Raw genomic sequence first — 18,803 nt, forward strand, 5'->3', positions numbered from 1 at the left:
AAAAAATCCTTTCCAGCTGAAAGGCAGGCGAAATGTAATTAAAAGCAGCTTTCCCACAACTTATCCAGTCTATTCTGGTGGCTTAAATTGACCATGTTTCATCAAAACATAAGGAGGCAACTCACACTTATTTTAATGGAGTGATTAATTCCTTTTTGATCTGTCTGTATTGAACACTTACCAGATTTTATCAACATTACTAAAACAAGCAGATCAATCTGTGCCCATAATCTTATCACCATGGGTTCTACGAACTAGACTTCGGAGTCAGACACATGGTGAGAAGCATCATGCATACTGAAGAGAAGGTTTTTCTAGACAGGTAGTGACATTAACTGCACATCACACGTTTCTGTTACCATAATAGAAGACCAAGTAAAAATTGCACTGAAGTAAAAGTGGTATTTCAATTGTGATGGAACTTCGGGGGAAAGTTATTAGAGACCATTTGACTTTACTTTAAGCAATGGCACCCTGAGCCTAAGCACATTTACCTGGAAAAGCTCCCACAGATTTTTTTTTTTTGTTGTCAGCTCTTTCCTTGCAACTGTGTTTAGGATTGCAGTATACAATAGCAGCTGAAACTATCCACCCACAAGACAATCAATGGAATGGCCCTTTTTTCTAATAGATTTCTTCTTGGTTTTATTCTGTTTCTGTTTATTTTCTGCCTTGTTTCTGTTTGGTTTCTTCTTCCTTTCATCCTCCTTGAACCAAGGGCCCCAAACTCCCCCATTAAAATTTGGGTTACTCCTCGGGTCTTTTGGTGGATATCGAACAGGCACAGCGGTTTTATTGAATTGTGAAAGCCTGAGCAACAGTTGCTTTACCACCACTGGATACTTACTGGAAAGGTCCACCCGCTCATATGGGTCAGCAGTTATGTTGAACAGCCACACAGTTTTACCTGCTGTCCATGAAACCCTTTCATTGTGCCAGCGACTAGGGCCTACATTACTAAACGACTGAGGAGGGACCCAGTCACTGTATCCTGGATTGCCTGTCAGTAGTTTCCAGTGATTCACTCGGATGGCTGACTGAATTGCTGTGTTCCATATCCCAAAGCCAGCTGCCCAGGAACCATTTTTGGCTTTGGTGTAGATTGGGTCAATATTGTGTAAAATATCTACTCTTGGTGACCGTCGGCCTTCACTAATGGTCTCCCACACATCATAGCCATCCAGCTGGGTGTCTTCATCAATCTGTCCTTCTGCTAACGTGATCAAAGTAGGAAACCAGTCTGTTATATGTATAAGTCCCTTGCACACACTCCCCTTGTTTCTGAGTAGAGGGCTATGCACAAATCCAACTGCTCGGATCCCTCCTTCCCAGTAACTCCCTTTGCTTCCTCGGAGAGGCCAGTTATTTCCACCAGCAGTTGGCTGCCCTCCGTTGTCTGATGAGTAGATGATAACACTGTTGTTATAATAACCATATTTCTTCAGTGCAAAGGTCACGTTGTAAATAGCTTCATCCAAGCAAGCCAGCATAGCAGCATACCTGCGTCGGTTTATATTATTAATTGACCTGTAGTGTTCATAATACTTGCCTGGTGCCTGAAGTGGTGAGTGGACAGCTTGGTATGCAATGTATAAAAATATAGGTTTTCTGGGGTTATGGGAGGCTAAGATTTGTTGCACTCTCTGTGTGTACATCTGTGTTGAATACATACCATTATCATGATCCCATGCAGCGTTGTCATTCTCATATAAGTCATAGCCACACATTCGAGGACTATCACATTTGTAATGAGTATAATAATCGCCACTCCCCAGGAGAGAGCCAAAAAAACTATCAAACCCTCGCTGGGTTGGCATGCATTCTCTGCGGTAAAAGCCCAAGTGCCATTTGCCAACCATATGGGTTGAGTAGCCAACCTCCTTCAGCTTCTGAGGTAGTGTTGCGTTTTCCAAAGGTAAACAGTTAGGCTGGGTGGGCCTTATGACTGAATGTTGAAGACCTGTGTGGATTTGATACCTGAAAGAGACATAAAAGAAACTGCATCTTAGACAAGGCAGAAAAATTAAGGCTGTATATATGCTAAAAACATTCAGGACTCAGGTGCATGATGAGCTTTGAACTGTAGACCTGAAGGATGTCAGGGGGGAATACAGTGAGTGTGCCACCCCAGCTCTGGTCAGAAAAGGAAACTACAGGGAGATCCACACCAACAAATGTACCATTTTTACGTTGCCAGGCAAGAATGGGTCAGGTGAACATCTCTTGTTCAGGCTTACTTGCAGAGCACAACTAAAACACCTGATTTTGCTGTCTACTCTACACATCACATTTGCCTTTGCCTTGGCTAAGTCACTTTCCTGATGAGAAAACATATGAAATGTTGTGAGCCACATAAGATCATGAACCTTTATCTTTATCTCAAGTCCTGCCATAATTTCTGTATTAATCATTCAGTGTTTCTTCTTTAAAAAAAAAGAAGAAGAAGCCTGTGCTGCTAAAGATATTCAACTATTTGGAGATTTTTACAAGAGTAGTCACAGAAATAGAAGCCAATAAGGATTCTTTTTATTATTTCCAAATTACTGATTAATCCAAACCATGTTTTTCATAATGTAGCTATAAATATATCCCCATTTTTAAAGACTACAGTATATAAAATATAGAAGACACAACTGAGCAAAATCCAAATATTGAGGAACCACTTTTCAAGCTATGTAGAGCTCCACTAGAAAGGTTCTGTGAGTAGGGGTGTGCTTTACAAAATTCCTGAGCCAAAGATATTCACGGAAATTGCTGGTTTGGGCCATTACCACAATTTTCTGGAACAGTAATACAATCCTGGCCCTGACCTGGATGGCCCAGGCTAGCCATATCTTGTCAGATCTCAGAAGCTAAGCCAGGTCAGTCCTGGCTAGTACTTAGATAGGAGACCACCAAAGAATACCAGAGTCGCTATGCAGAGGAAGGCAATGGCAAACCACCTCTGTTAGATTCTTGCGTTAAAAAACCCTGAGTCAGTTGTGATTTGATGGCGCTTTATATACAATATATCTCTGAGATTCTTAGGTATTACAAAAAAGCACAGAACAATCTGCATTATTTTTCATCTTAGGTTGCTGCTAGCCTGATCTCATCAGATAGGCCCTGACTAGTTTTTGGATAAGAGACCAAGGAAGACCAGGGATGCAACACAGAGGCAGGCAACGGCAAATCACCTCTGAATGTCTCTTGTCTTGAAAACCTTGCAGGGTTGCCATAAGTTGGTTGCGACTTGACAGCATGAGCTTATGCTTTTATTTGATTCTACTCTTTTCCCAGGGAATAGCATTTCTCCCTTTCAATTGGGTCCTTGCAGAGCGCTTCCAGCCAATCGCCTCTGGAGACAAGCCATAGAAAGACACAGTTCTCTTTCTCTTCCTCCTTTGTGAGGGTGGAGCCCTTTTGTTCTTTGCAAGTATTATGGCTATGAAAATAGAGAGCTGGGGCACCTTGTTCAGAAGCCCGTAGAATTCAACCCCTTGGTCCAATTTGCTTAAAAACACGTTAGAATGTCCACTCTGCCATTCTGGGTAACCTTGGGCTAGTCATATACCCTCAGCCTAACCTATCTCACAGTGTTGCTGTAAAGATAAAATGGAGCAGAGGAAAACAATATAGGTCACTTTGGGTTCCCATTGGGGAGAAAGGCAGGGCATAAATGAAGTAAATAAAATCAATAAATTAAATAGTACATATGATACAATTCTTAATGGTATGTGGAAATATTACCTTACTTCCACTGCTATTCAATGTGACATCACTAGATCCTGCCCCATGAGGCTTGGGGTTTGGGATGGCGGATGCCTGGTGTCTTTACCAGTAACAGTGTAAGAAGGACCCATGTAATGGTGAAATACACACAATTCCAGGCAATGTAATTGTTAGGCCTAAGGCCTAGGAATGAAAAAGAACGGGAAATGCAGTCCAGTGTTTACTTGGAAGTAGGTCTTGAGTTCAAGGAAACACACTACCAACTGTGTATACAGCACTGCAATCTCAGTTTCCAGAGACTTGGTAATCTGAAGAAACTTCTGTTGGTGACACCAACAGCAACAGAAGTACCTCTAAAATGATGGGCCTCATACATAGGCTGAGCATGAAATAAAAGTTTTAAAAGTTATTGACAACTTGATTTTTGTGTGTGCAAACACCATGTTGCTTGTTTGCTATACACTATTTGTTTGCTATACACTATTTACATTTAGCTGTTCCATAAAGCACTGAATAAGCATTAGTCGCCGGTATGAAATTTAATCTACATTATGATGAATAGCCTGAGCTATCTAATTAGGTATTGTTTATAAAGAACAAGCAAATGCTAACCAGTGCTTCAATGGCAAATTTTATAACAGTTTTGCAGGCTTTGATCAACATAAGTACTGTTTGTAATGGAACTAGCATGATGTGCTATTTCTGTAAAATATGTGTAAGCCTGTTTTGACAGTCACATTTAATATTTTATTTACAGTGCTGATTCATTGTTTCTGACTCATCCACAGGCTACGATCTCTTTTAGTCAAGAAACTTTCCTGGTCAGGCTAGTTATAGCTGCTCCATCAATCTAATGAAAGCATTCCTATTTTTTCCCTTATATAGAGGAGGATTAACTCTTTCGAGAAGACAGAATTTAGTAGAATATGCCCAGAAGGTAGGGTTGCCAACCTCCAAGTGGTGACTGGAGATCTCCTGCTATTACAACTGATGTCCAGTCGAATGAGATCAGTTCACCTGGAGAAAATGGCTGCTTTGGCAATTGGACTCCATGGCATCAAAGTTCCTCCCCTCCCCAAACCCCGCCGTCCTCAGGCTCTGCCCCAAAAACCTCCCGCTGGTGGCGAAGAGGGACTTGGCAACCTTACCAGAAGGAGATAACCATCAGCAGCAAACCAAAAGAAGAAGCTTATCATATGAGGGTGGGAGGAAAGAGTGGAAGAATACCTCTTTCAGCTGCAAGATCTTGTCTCCCCTCCCCTTCCTGCTCAAATACTTACCATATATACCCATGTATAAGCCGACCCGCGTATAAGCCGAGGTGCCTAATTTCTCCCCAAAAATGGGGAAAAATTAGGCACCCGCGTATAAGCCGAGGGTCGGCTTATAACCCCTCCCCCCCCGCAGGCTTACCTGAAAGGCTCTCCAGCGGCGAGGGTCCGGCGGCGGCGCGGCCCGGGGGGGCCTGGGCAGCCTTCCTGCGGGAGGAAGCGGCGGCGAGGCACAGGGGGACCCGGAGCAGCCTTCCTGCGGCTGCAGGAGGCTGCCCAAGGCCCCTCCCGCCCGAAAGAAATGGCGGCGGGGGGCGGGGGGGCCTTGGGCAGCCATCCTGCGGCTGCAGGAGTCTGCCAAGGCCCCTCCCGCCCGGGAAAAATGGCGTCGGGGGCGGGAAGGGTCGGGGCAGCCTTCCTGCGGCTGCAGGAGGCTGCCCAAGGCCCCTCCCGCCCGAAAAAAATGGCGTCGGGGGCGGGGGGGCCTTGGGCAGCCATCCTGCGGCTGCAGGAGGCTGCCAAGGCCCCTCCCGCCCGGGAAAAAAGGCGGCGGGGGCGGGAAGGGCCGGGGCAGCCTTCCTGCAGCTGCAGGAGGCTTCCCAAGGCCCCTCCCACCCGAAAAAATGGTGGCGGGGGCGGGGGGGCCTTGGGCAGCCTCCTGCAGCCGCAGGATGGCTGCCCAAGGCCCCTCCCACCCGGGAAAAATGGCGGCGGGGGCGGGGGGGGCCTTGGGCAGCCATCCTGCGGCTGTAGGAGGCTGCCCAAGGCCCCTCCCGCCCAGGAAAAATGGCGGCGGAGGCCGGGGGGGCCGGGGCAGCCTTCCTGCGGCTGCAGGAGGCTGCCCCAGGCCGCTCCCGGCGGCAGGAAGCGGCACGGGCCCGGCGGCGCCGACGGCGGTAAGTTTCCCCCCTCCCTCCCCCCGTATTGACCCGCGTATAAGCCGAGGCCGGCTTTTTCAGCCCATTTTGGGGGCTGAAAAACTCGGCTTATACGCGAGTATATACGGTATAAAGCTTCGGAGTGGCCAGAGGCATGAGTCCTTGGGCTGAAGGGCAATGGCACCTATGGTTCATAGCCCAGGCCTTCGTAGTAGCCAGAATATGAGTACAGGGTATAGTCTGCTGTTGTTCTGTTTTGTTGTTTATTGGTTTGTGTATAGTTTTGTTTGTGGTTGTAAGTTGCTTTGGGTCCCTTCAGGGGAATGTGGAGTGAACACATCTAAAAACTTATATATCCAACAACAGCAGAAGCTTGTTTTGCATTTGTTCCAATGGAACAGTAATCAACACTTTGCAAAAACAGTACTATTATTACATCTCTCTATAGATATACCGTATTTGATTTCACCTAGACTTTATTAGATTTATTTAACAACTTTAAATTTAAAAAGTTGTACAAACAGTCATGTTCCTGCCAACCAGCTTGTACAGCTTTTTGCAACTGAACAGGGCTTCAGGTCTTTACTCAGTTTAAACTCATCAGCTTCAGTTGTCTAACCATACAATAAAAGTACCCTAGAATGCAATATGGTAATTTTTCTCCCTGTATTTCCTGTTTTATCAAAGCCTGGGACTCTTCACCCAGTGCATGTGTTAATTAGCTTAGCATAACTAGCGAATTATCTCTGTATGCTTCTTGATTAGATCTGAACCTTACATAATTACATTTCACCCAATACTTCTTGCATTTCTTAAGTCTCTTGACCATGCTGTTTGTTTTCTTTCATGGAGAAGATCCATTCATTGAATCCAAAGTGGGCTCTAGTTTATAAAAGCTTACACTGGAATAAAGCTGTTAAGGTTCCACAAGCCTCCTTTTTACTTTCCAGCATTAATTGTGACCTTAATTGACCTTAATTTCAATGGGACTTAAATCTGTTTCACTGGGTCTAGTATGCTCCCTTCATATCTAAGGGCGTTTTGTCTCTCAAACGTTTATACTCCCAAAATCTTGTTGGTCTCTAAGGTGTTGTGTGTATAGGGATGCCAAGTTGCAGTGGACTTCTGCTGACACCCAGCAAGAGGCTTTCAAGGGAAGGGAGAAGCAGAGGTGCTATGCCATTGCCTTCTTCTGCAGAGCTTTTCTTAAAGGGTCTCCTTTTCAAGTACTGACCCTGCTTAGTTTCTGAGATATGAGTAGACTGGGCTATACCATGCCACCTTCCTTCCCCTCTAAGGTGCTGTGTGCGTGTGCCGTCAAGTCACAGCTGACTTATGGCAACCTTGTAAGGTTTTCAAGGCAAGAGACATTCAGAGGTGGTTTGCCACTGCCTGCCTCTGCATAGGCAGAGAGAGTTCTGAGAGAACTGTGACTGACTCTCCAGGTTATAACTGTGAACCCGGTTCTCCAGATTAGTCTGCCGCTCTTAACCACTACTCCACGCTGGACTCAAATTGATCTATCCCTTCATTTTGTTATTTGGTTGCAGATATATACATAGGCCATTTCCTGAGGCAGTAAGCCTACCATGCTTTAAAAAGCACAAAACCTGTGTTTAGTGCCAAGAGAATGTTAGATGACATTTAAAATGGGGAAAACCATTAAAAAATAACTAGTGAGTTCTCAGTGCAGTTGCCTCTGCTAATTTGTGTCTTGGAGCCTACATTGATTAACATGCAACTTCCAAGAAATTGAGTAAAGGCATTAACATGACAAGATGCTCAAGTTGGTGTTGCCTTCAGCAGTGTCATTCAATTGTATGGCTTTATCACACTGTTCATGAAGCCAGAAGTCAGATGACACTATGCAAAGCACTGTGTTCTTATAATAAACCATTTGTTATTGCCTTTGTTTATTTTGAATGGGTGAAGGGGAGACTGAAACCAACAGGAAAAGGCAAATAATCTTTGTTGACAAAACAATACCCATGGTTTGTAGTTTAGGTATGTCCAGTACAAACTTGCTTCTCCAGTAATGATGTTGGATCCAGTATAATCCCAAGGCTCTTAACTGAGTCAGCAAGGATCTGAACTCCATAAAAAGTGAGGAGCACAGTGCTCTTCAAGACTTCCATCTTCCCAACCAGCATTCCCTCTGTCTTTTGGGGGTTTAGTTTTAATTTGTTCACTTTACCACAGCAGCCAGGCAGCGATCCTGGACCTCTACTGCCTCACCAGGGGATTTGGATAAAGAACACATAGAGCTGGGTATCATCAGCATATTGATGACATCCAATCCTAAAGCTAGTGATGATTTGTCCTCAGGGCTTTAGATAGGGATTGAAAAGCATGGGGGATAGAATTGTGCCCTGTGGAACTCTACAAGATAGGTTCCACCTCCTCTCCTTCCCTGGAGGTTTTAAAGCAGAGGCTAGATGGCCATCTGGTCCCTCACAGCCCCACACACCCCATCTCTCCCTGTGTACGCTTCTTTGTGCATAAGATTGTCCTACTACCAGTGTCCATCCTGTATATGGAGAGTGTGCTCATGTGAAGGCTGTGAATGTACCCCAGTTTTCTTCACATTTAGGATAAAATGTTCCTGATGCTGAGTCAGTGCTATAATGTGCTGTTGGTCATCCTCCCCCTTCAGGCTTCTATCCCTGGGGGAACTTGCAAGCACCTTTCAAGGACAGTTGTCTGAGTAGTGCATTGGAACATTCTATCCTGAGGAGTTAAAAATCAATCTACACTTGTTTGCATGATAATAAATTAAATTCTGTAAATAAAAAATGCAAATGAGTTTTGTGCCTCAGGCCCTCTTCTGTTTCCGCTATGTGCTTTTGGTATTTATGCATATCATGCATTAAAACTTTAATTTGCATTGTATAAGCAATCTACAACTAATAACACCTTGATATTTTCCAGATCCTACCAGGATCCTCTCATTTGTGTATTACTAACAAATGCTGATGAAATTCCCACTGTTTCATCAACCTAGCAGCTCAAGCGAAGGGGCTTCCAATATATTCAGAAAGCTTCGCCAGAGTAGGCATGTTATTGCTTTACTGGGGAATGTTCCATATGTGCAACAGTACATGAGCAGGTATTACCACAACACTGATGTGAAATTGTGCAGTCCCTGCTCGTCCAGAGCTGCTTCAAAGCCCTTTACAGCAGGGGTGTTGAACTCAATTGGTATGAGTGCCGGATATGACATAAATGTCACTTGGCCAGGCCATGCCTCACCATCCCAGATTGAGAGTGGGGTGACTGGCTGCCTCGGCTGGCTTGTGGGCTGGATAAGAGCTCTCATGGGGCCGGATCCTGCCCAGGGTCTTATGTTTGACACCCCTGCTTTAGAGCTTTGGACAACCACCTATTTCTACTGCTATCATTGTGACAATGTAAATAATATCGGCAGGGCAACGAATGGAAAGCATGTGTGTGCAGGGGGGAAGGTCTTCTCTGTCATAACTTGGCAAAGCTGAGAAATCAGAGCTAACATTTTCAGCGTTACTGTTAATGTTGTTCGTTGGCTGAAAATAATATCTGATTGCACAATCAGCACTTAGTTTAAAATGGAACACACACATCCACAACACAAAAGAAAGTTGGATAGAATCTTGTTTGCCTGTCATGCACAGACCTCTTTCTCCGAAATCTGAACTCTGAATAAAAGCAGATCTGCCTTTCTGTTCAACATGAGAAATGTGATCTGAGAGAAAGTGCCTTGTTATGAAGTCCTTGTGCTGTAACCACACAAACAGAAAATTTTATAAATGTGTTGGCACGTCTACAGTGATTCAAAAGAACTTCTATTTCCTTAATTATCAACATGTGTGCCTGTACCTGGAGAGATATTCAGAGAGATATTTGTAGAGATATCTTTATTTAAAAATACAGCTCTGTCCTAGTTCAATATGGTAACTGAGGGCTTTTCACAGCATGGAGGTCAGGCTACTGTATTACTCCTAACAACTCCAGAGCCCTTCTTTGTATCCAAGAGGTCTGAAACTTCATGGTAAGCAGAGTGGTTGGATCCCAGGGGCTAATGGTTATATTTTATTCTGCTGCAAGGAGCCTTTATGCAAGAGGCAGATTCCGTCATTTACCAACTTTCTTCATTGAGAGGGATACCGTTTGTATAGTTGCTAACTTTCCTATTTATTCAGCAAAGAATTTCAAAGATATCTTTGACTTTGAAAGCTGGTCTCCAGATATCCCATCTGTTCTGGCCAGTTTCACCTTTCCTATGACTGTCTTCCAATTAAAATCTTTGATCCATCACTGAAGTTCACATTATGGCAATGGCTAAGAAATACCAATTACGAACTCCAATTGGTATGAAAGCCAGTATATTAGAAACCATTATCTGTTGAACAAGGACAGTTTTCTCTAATCAGCTATACATGAACACCAAGTGTTTGGAATCTCCAGCTGATGAGATAACTGCTTCACAGGAGTTGAGTATATTGCTGGAATCTCACTGCTCCAGAGTTTATAGGCTGCACCAACTTTTCTTGCAAATATTGTTCAGGATGTGGCTTGGTTCTAGCATCACTTACATTACTTTGCTTCTCTTGCCATTGCTTCTGAAAGAAGAATCTCAATATTCATCAAATAAAGCTAGCAAAGGGTGTTTTTAACAGAAGCTCCCTAATCTTGGGAATATGCCTTTCTGAACTGGTAAACTAGGAAGACAGGAATTTCCCACAACCCATGTTAGATTTATCAACTATGCTTTGCATTGCTGGAGAGTGGTTTGGGAATATTTTAGGTTGTATATCTTTAATCTGTATTTTAGTATTTTGAATAGACATTATGAACAATTCCAAAAGGGCAACCGTGTAAGTCTGCTACAGCCAGAAATACGCAAACATCTTGTGGCATCCTCAAAGACTAACAAATTTATTGTAGCATAAATGTTTGATGGATTCTGTCCATTTCATCAGACACAGTGAAGTAAATACTTAGTCATCAAACGTTTTCTCCAAAGACAAAAGACGGGGGCGGGGGGCAGGGGAATTGTGAACCCTGATTTAAAAAGGTTGAATAAGTGGGCTGTAGTCCACCAAAGTTTATGCTAGAATGAAAATTTGTTAGTATTTCGGATGCCACAAGACTCTTGCTTAATTAATAATATTGTGAAGTATCTTTATCTTATGCAATCCTGGATTCATTTGCTTGGAAGTAAGCACTTATTGAACTTAGGGCTCTTTCATGCAGGCTCTTTAACCTGCTTTGGCTTCTGAAGCCAGACATATTTTTTTTTAAAAAAAGGTTTCACACACCTTAATGGTAAATTACTTCTTCCCTCAGTTAAGGAAGCTGTAATTAGAGCTTTTCAAACCCTATTTTGTTCCTAGGTTTTGTTGTTGCACTGCTGAGTCAGGATAGACTGACAATTGAAAGGTCTGTTGCCAGTAGCCGACTGGGTCTAAAAATATTGGTTGCCAAGAGACAAAGGGGCCCACCCACAACTATAAGGCTACCGTTTAATTTTTGTAAGAATTAAATTAAATTTTCAAAAAATACATAAATGGAAAAAAGGTACAATTAAAATTTTTGTGAAATAAATGTATATTTTTAGTAATTACAGTGTACATATATTGTACACATTACTGGCAGTATACAGTAAATACTAAATGTAAATATTGTTATAATTGAATTTTTAAATTATTTTTTTAAATTTTAAATAAATAATTTTAAATAAATCTATTCTATTTTCAAGCTACTAAAAGAAGGTAACACACATGGCTTCAACCAGCAAACAGAAAAACGTGATGGGGAAACCCCTGACCTTTCAGCAATATGGGATGAAGAAAATATCACTGAGCCTCACATTCAAACTGCAGTGTGATCTGAAAAGGAAATGGCCATTACACAATAGATTTAAATGCTGTCAGAAATAACCATTCCTACCTTGTATCAGACAAATATGGTGTGGCAACAGATAAAAACCAGGATAAAAGCTGTGACGTGAAAGGGACCTTAGTGCAGTTTACCTCTGAGTAAACATGCATAGGATTAGCTTGCATAGCTGAGAAATTGGGCTCATTAGGAATTTAAATTAATTCATGCCTCTTGAGCAATCCTAGCTGAAATAATGAAGGAGCCAATTTTGACAACTTCATAATTTATACTGAAAGAATAAAATAATTACTACGTGTTAATGTTTTGCTGAGTTCATTGGTTCTTGTGGGTTATCTGGGCTGTGTAACCGTGGTCTTGGAATTTTCTTTCCTGACGTTTCGCCAGCAGCTGTGGCAGGCATCTTCAGAGGAGTAACACTGAAGGACAGTGTCTCTCAGTGTCAAGTGTGTAGGAAGAGTAATATATAGTCAGAAAGGGGTTGGGTTGAGCTGAATCATTGTCCTGCAAAAAGTATCAAAGGTAATGTGCTAATCATTGTCCTGTAAGTATCAAGATAATCTGCTAATGAGGGTGTGGTATGTTAATATGGAACCATTGTATCCTGAAGTGATCTGTTAATGTGTGAAATCCAAAGCTAATCTGCATGGCTATTGTTGACTGTAGTCTTTGTTAGTCTGGAGGTTTTCAGGACAGGAAGCCAAGCCTTATTCATTCTTAAACTCTCTTCTTTTCTGTTAATTATTGCCCTCATTTTTGAGAAGTTCTCTCTTTTAAAATTAAATGTTACTGTTCCATTGATGTAAATGCTGAATTTAATAGCATTGTGCTTGCAGTTCCCAAATGTGGCAACATCTACATTATGCTAGGTCTTGAGCCCTACTCAGAACCAAGTCCAACATCACTTTTCTTCTGGTTAGCTCTGTGACCAACTGTTCCAGAGCACTGTCATTTTTGATGTCTAAGGATCTCATTTCTACAAAAAAGTCTACCTACCTTATGAGATTGTTATGACAATGAAATGGAGGAAAGGATTATATACTGCCATGAACTCTTTGAAGGTAGGATGTGATAGAAATATGAGATAATACAATATTATCATACCCTTCATAGTACACGTAGATGTCAAAAGTGTTAAATATTTTAAAAATACAGCAGATTGATGTTTTTAAACAAAACTGCTGGTCTTGAAAACAATACAACCATGTCAGTGCAACAAAAAGACTTAGTAACCAAGCCAATGGTTATTCGTAAGGTTTCAATTATTTTACTGCTTCCTGATCTGCAGAGCAGCTGACTCAAATTAAAGCTTGGTTTTTCTGCTTAGCTGTCCTGCCTGGCCTTCCGGATGGAAAGATGAACCAAGGAAGTCTTTATACAGAGACAACTGAGGATGTCCTGACAGAAGAGGCTGCCATCATCTTGGGCCTTTTCTGAACTTTCTCCTTATCTGGTAAAACCCAGGAAGAGGTAAAAACGCCCTTTGACCTCAGATCTTTAAAACTGACAGGAGTAGAAGAAAGTTATCAACATTTTTCCTTCATGGTAACCAGGCCTAGGAGTCCCTTTCCCCAATTTTATCTGCAGAACAACTTTGTGAAATGATTTAGCAAGTGACCCAAGGTTACCAAGTGATGTCATAGGCAAGTCAGGATGTGAACCCAGATCTCTCTGATCAAACCCTAACACTATGTTTTGCTCAGGCTCTGGCCAACATTATAAATGTTACATCAAGGTAGACAACCCCCAGCATGTGTGCCAACACCAGACCATTTTGCTTGGTACTCAGAGCCACATCTCCACCTGAGCAACCAAGGAACTGGGTACCCCTGCTGAGGCTAGCAGTGCAGGAAAAGGCAATGGGCACAGCTTATGTTCATTATTGCTTCCTGGACCTGCACACCCACCAGCCAAATCCAAGGTGAATCTCTGAGATGCTGGAAGTACTGCTAAATTTCACTTTGTTCCAAGAATGTCTCCAGGTACAACTCTTGTCCCTCCTCCCATTTTGATTGCCTGTACACCAATATCTTCACAAGCAAACAATGTATTAAGGAAGAATCAAACCGGCTTACAATCACCTTTCCTTCCCCTCCCCACAACAGACACTCTGTGAGGTAGGTGGGGCTGAGAGAGCTCTAATACTAGCCCAAGGTGACCCAACTGGCTTCATGTGTAGGAGTGGGGAAACCAACCCAGTTCACCAGATTAGCATCTGCCACTCATATGGAGAAGTGAGGAATGAAACTAGGTTGTCCAGATTAGAGTCCACTGCTCCAAACCACCGCTCTTAACCACCATACCATGCTGGCTGTGTTTACATATAGCAGCAGCAAATATTAATGGGTGATTAGAGATGGAACATGTGTCAGAACAGGCCCCCTTTGTGTTGTTTAATCTGTCTGTCCTTGACATATTGTGGGAGTTGCCTTGTTTTGCAAATAATGAAATCATGTAGTAAACTTTCATACTAAACCAGGAAAAGATATGAGAACGTCAGCACAAAATAATAAAGGTTGATGCCCCAGATTATCGTGTCCACCCAAGATTCTGTAATTTTTGACATTCTTGGCAGTGCAATATAGGAAAATGCCCTTTCGTTGTGCTATCACAACAGATGCCCAGGGATGGATGCATGCCAGAAATTAGTTCATAATCTTTTGAAGAAACTGAATTTTGTTCCAAGAACAGATTAAACCTGAATAGACCTTTTAAAAAAGCTCTTTGACAAAAAGGTATGTTAGCTTTCAAGCAACACTCATACTTTTCACCTGTGTATACATTATTATGACAACAAGAGTAATTAAAAAAGATTATTCAGTTGAACACCATAGCATGGGAAGCACACCCGTGAGGGACAAAGTAACTTAAGCTTGAAATATTAGTACCATGTGCTTCATGAAATATGGGATGCCACCTTCCCTGTCTTAAATAACCATTGTCTACACACTTTTAATCTATCTTGTTCTCTGAGCTTCCAGTCAGGTAATAAGATTCTGAAACAGTGTAGTCAAAGGGGTGCTCATGTCCTGCCACAGCCAACCATCTGCTCTTTTCCTGCTGCCCCACCAATACAACTTTTACATTTGTTGGGGGAGGGGGAAACACCCTATCCTAGCTCTTTATTTGTTAATCACCATTCCAGAAGCTGTTCCAAGATGTGCACAAAATTAAAACCAATGTCATGTCATATAAAATGTATTAAAGTAGCTCACCCATGGTTGTAATCATAAAATCATTTTCCTGGGAATGAGCCCCATTGAATAGAACTGAGCAGGATTGCTCCCTAAAATACCAAACAATATAAGGACAAAGCCATAAACCATCCAATAAACAACATGTTCTACCCCCAATAGAAGAGGCAAAGGTAGGTTGGGTAGTTGTGTAACACTATTCCCAGGCTGGTGAGGAACACCCAGTCTTTCATGCTCTTAGCTGTGTATATAACAGGGTGGTTGAAGTGTATCAAAGGGCTTTTATATTAAGCAATCCTGAGAATGCCTCCAGATGTTATTTAAATAAACTGCAGTTTATGGCAGCAGATGCGGGAATTTAAATAAATACATTTAACTTGTCTGTTTAGAAATCCTGACTCAAGCCAAAGCAGAATACGGAGAGCAGACACCACTGGATAAGATAATTAAAGGACCAATTTTACTTATTTTACATCAGTCAAAAGAGCTGCAATGCCCACAGGCAAGCCCATTCCATATCTCATTGCATGCCTGATTTTCATGGGCAAAGCCACCTTGGCTCCAAGCACTGAAACATCAACTGTCTATGGCTCAGGTTCCTCTTTGCTAAGCATTCTTTAGTGCTAGAGGAAGGCATGCCATATCCTTTTCCCCTTGATCTGTGGATCAAGGATAATAGCATCTCTGAAGGTGTTACAGTCCCAGCTCCATGAAGGCACCAGGCCTCTGGTCACCTTACAAACTCATGACTTGGTATGTTCACCTAGACTTTACTGTATACCACAACCAACTTTACCCTTACTACTACCACCACAGGGAGAAACTTCATCTTAATATCTGTTGAATTTGGCATGACTTTCAGGGTAGAGTTGACAACAAAAACAACATTCTTCCCCCGAGCTTAGGGCTAATTGTACTGGAAGGGCAAAGATGTCCTACTTATGCCCAACATGGTGACTAGCTGCTTACCTTGAAAACCACGGGAAGGCAGATGATGCTATTTCCAACTAGCATCCGACCAGTTGCCAGAGGAAGGTGGTTCAAATTGGCTTTCCTCCGCCCCACCCCCAGTGTGAAGGCATACACATCAGGTGGGATGACTCTCTCCTTCAACTGGCTGCAGCAAGCCCTACCTCTTCTCCCCCACCTAGGCCAATGGAAGGGGCTTCAGAGCTGCATTGGTTTAATGCCAGTGAAAGCTGACTGCAGGGGGAGCCATTCTGCATTGTGGGGATAGTGATACAGAACTAGCTGGGATTAAGGCAGGATTCCTGTATTCTGGTGTAATGACTAACCATAATTACTACAAATTAGGACTCAAACTGGATAAGAATCAAAGTCACAATATACCAGAGTTAGAGGGGTGGCCAGCATCGGGATGTCACAATATAGCAGAGTTTAATTAAATCACAATTTATAAACCTTGGTTTAGTATGCAGTCTGAAGGCACCTTCCATGCCAAAAATGTAGGTGATATCTAATGTATGTTTAATCATCAGGGTTTCTTCTTTCTCTGTTGAGCTGTTCTATTATCTGGAAACACACATTACAGGCATCATATGCAGACCGATGATGACATCTGTTATAGAAAAACGTAGTGATTTGGCCATCGCATCCTTTGATCCTTGGTACAGTTTCCATGCAGCATAAGCCATGTTCTGGGTTTGTATGTGTGTGTTAAGCGTTGTCAAAGTTGCTTCCGACTCATGCTGACCCTATGAATCAGTGTCCTCCAAAACATCCCATCTTTAACAGCCTTGCTCAGGTCTTGCAAATTGAGGGCCGTGGCTTCCTTTACAGAGTCAATCCATCTCTTGTTTTGTCAATCCATCTCTTGTTGGGTCTTCCTCTTTTCCTGCTGCCTTCAACCTTTCCTAGCATGATTGTCTTTTCCAATGACTCTTGTCTTGTCATAGTTCTGGGTTTAGCACCACTGATATGGGAACTTTTCCCATCATGCACCAGAATAGTGTGACAACTGACACTATGTATCATGACCACAGTGGGGATAATTCCGGACTACTTGCAGAGGTCTCTACATGATGTTTCCATTGCTCCAACACTTGCTGATTACTTTCTTGTTTTTGCTCAAATGGTTGGCGACAACAAGGATTCAGTGATACAGTAAGGACTGATATTTGTTTCATACAGCAAAAGGATGGTCTTTGAAGGGATGGAGAACATTAATGATTAACTGAAGAGGAAGAAGTTGAATGTCTTTTTTAATTCACTGAAAATGTACGGCATAAAAACTAAGTGAACATATTGCTGTCATATGAATTGGTGGCTGCTCAGGTGGGTGTGCTGCTGAATATACTACAATAATAATGATAAAAAAGAAATGAACAGACAGCAGTGTACTTTATAATTCAGTACTGCCAATCTTTTCATGACAACTCTCAATTAAAGCTTCAGCCGTGCTACATGTTGTGTTAAATCATACAGTGTGGAAAATGGAAATTTTCGTCTGAACTCTACAATACTGTAGGTATATTTATTTAAGGCTCACCTACGCCAATGTTCAAATGAAGGTAAGGCACAATGTTTTCCAGTGGGGATGGAGAAAACAGCTGCTGCACATCAAAGATTTTGCTTTTTTGCCCTTTGTCTTGGCATAACACAATTTCACATGATGAAAGCCCCATGAAAAATATTTTTAGGAGAACAAGCCTTTCCCACTGTGGACGCAGTACTCATGCCCGCATAAAATTCTCATAGGGCTCAATGGAGCAATGTTTTCCCCCTTGGTGTGCATGCAGTCACCATAGCAACCCATTATAGGGAACAGGAGGCTGTGGCCATCTCTCGCCCTCCTTCTCAGTATGGGACAAGTTACTCATGTAGTATAGAATGCATAAGCTGCAAGCCACAGAGGAGGCTGGACGTGGATATGAGAGATGTGCACCGAAATTCTTCTCTTTCAAATGCCTGGTTGTAATGCTTGAGAGTGTGCACCGGGTGGAGGGGCGGCTGTACTGCAGGCACTGTGCCCAAAGTGGGACAGGAACAGCTCATAAATATTTTCATGGAGTTACATTGCATGTAATAAGAATACAATAAAAAATACAACACTTTTAGTGCTATTTGGCAAGGATGCCGTATGAATAAAATACATTATTGTCATCATCATTATTAACAACTATGGAGACTGTAGCACCAATAATCCGAGGAAGAGATGCAAATTGACAGCAGGCCTGTCTAAAATATGTCAACAAATGGTTTCAATGAAAAACAAACTAAAGTTATTATAAAGAAAGTAAGTTAACATCCTGTTTGGGGTACAATGAATCCTAGCAACAGTACTCAAGGATTAAACACAACTTTTTTTTTTTTTAAAAAGACACAATTTTAAAACGTATTCCAAATACAGCTAAATTACAAATGCATATAATAAACATGTCCATCATGTTAAAGCCCATTATCAGCAACAAAGTCATCCAGAAAGTGCACATTTCATTAGTCTGTCCTTCACCCACTATAACAACCTCTCTGTTGGCTCTCAATATCACGTATTTCAAGCATCATCCTGTGAAAGAATGAGTAACATAGTTTTACATACACACTCTCTCTTGTAATTGAACAGCTCTATAAAAAGTGATTTGGGAAGTCTTTTGAAGCTCCTTGCCTTGTGCTGAAGACATTTGGGGAAACTTTTGGTTTTATATTTTAGCAGTTACCGAACTTAGGAGTTTAATATAAAACTAAGCAATATAAAACTAAGCAAGACCAAACAATCCGGCACTCTTACCCAATCTCAGGTAAACCACAATTTGTACAACCTGCACTTTCCTTTACCATTCAGAAGCTGCAGTGGCAGCTTGCCACACACAAGCCTGCCAATAGAATTTACTAAAGTCTTCCTGGCTGAAAACACA

At 42.2% G+C, this 18,803-nt stretch overlaps 1 protein-coding gene across 1 annotated transcript in view; it reads right to left on the reverse strand.

Annotated features, from left to right (window-relative positions):
* Positions 1–524: 524 nt before the first annotated feature.
* Positions 525–18,803, reverse strand: part of ARSJ (arylsulfatase family member J) — a 48,583-nt gene continuing 30,304 nt past the window's right edge. The window contains exon 2 of the mRNA XM_056855510.1: positions 525–1,977. Within this exon, the coding sequence (XP_056711488.1) occupies positions 585–1,977 (1,393 nt within the window). The 3' untranslated portion in view covers positions 525–584. The remainder of the gene's footprint in view (positions 1,978–18,803) is intronic.

Source organism: Euleptes europaea, chromosome 9 (genome assembly GCF_029931775.1).
Source record: "Euleptes europaea isolate rEulEur1 chromosome 9, rEulEur1.hap1, whole genome shotgun sequence".
NCBI classification, from domain to species: domain Eukaryota; kingdom Metazoa; phylum Chordata; class Lepidosauria; order Squamata; family Sphaerodactylidae; genus Euleptes; species Euleptes europaea.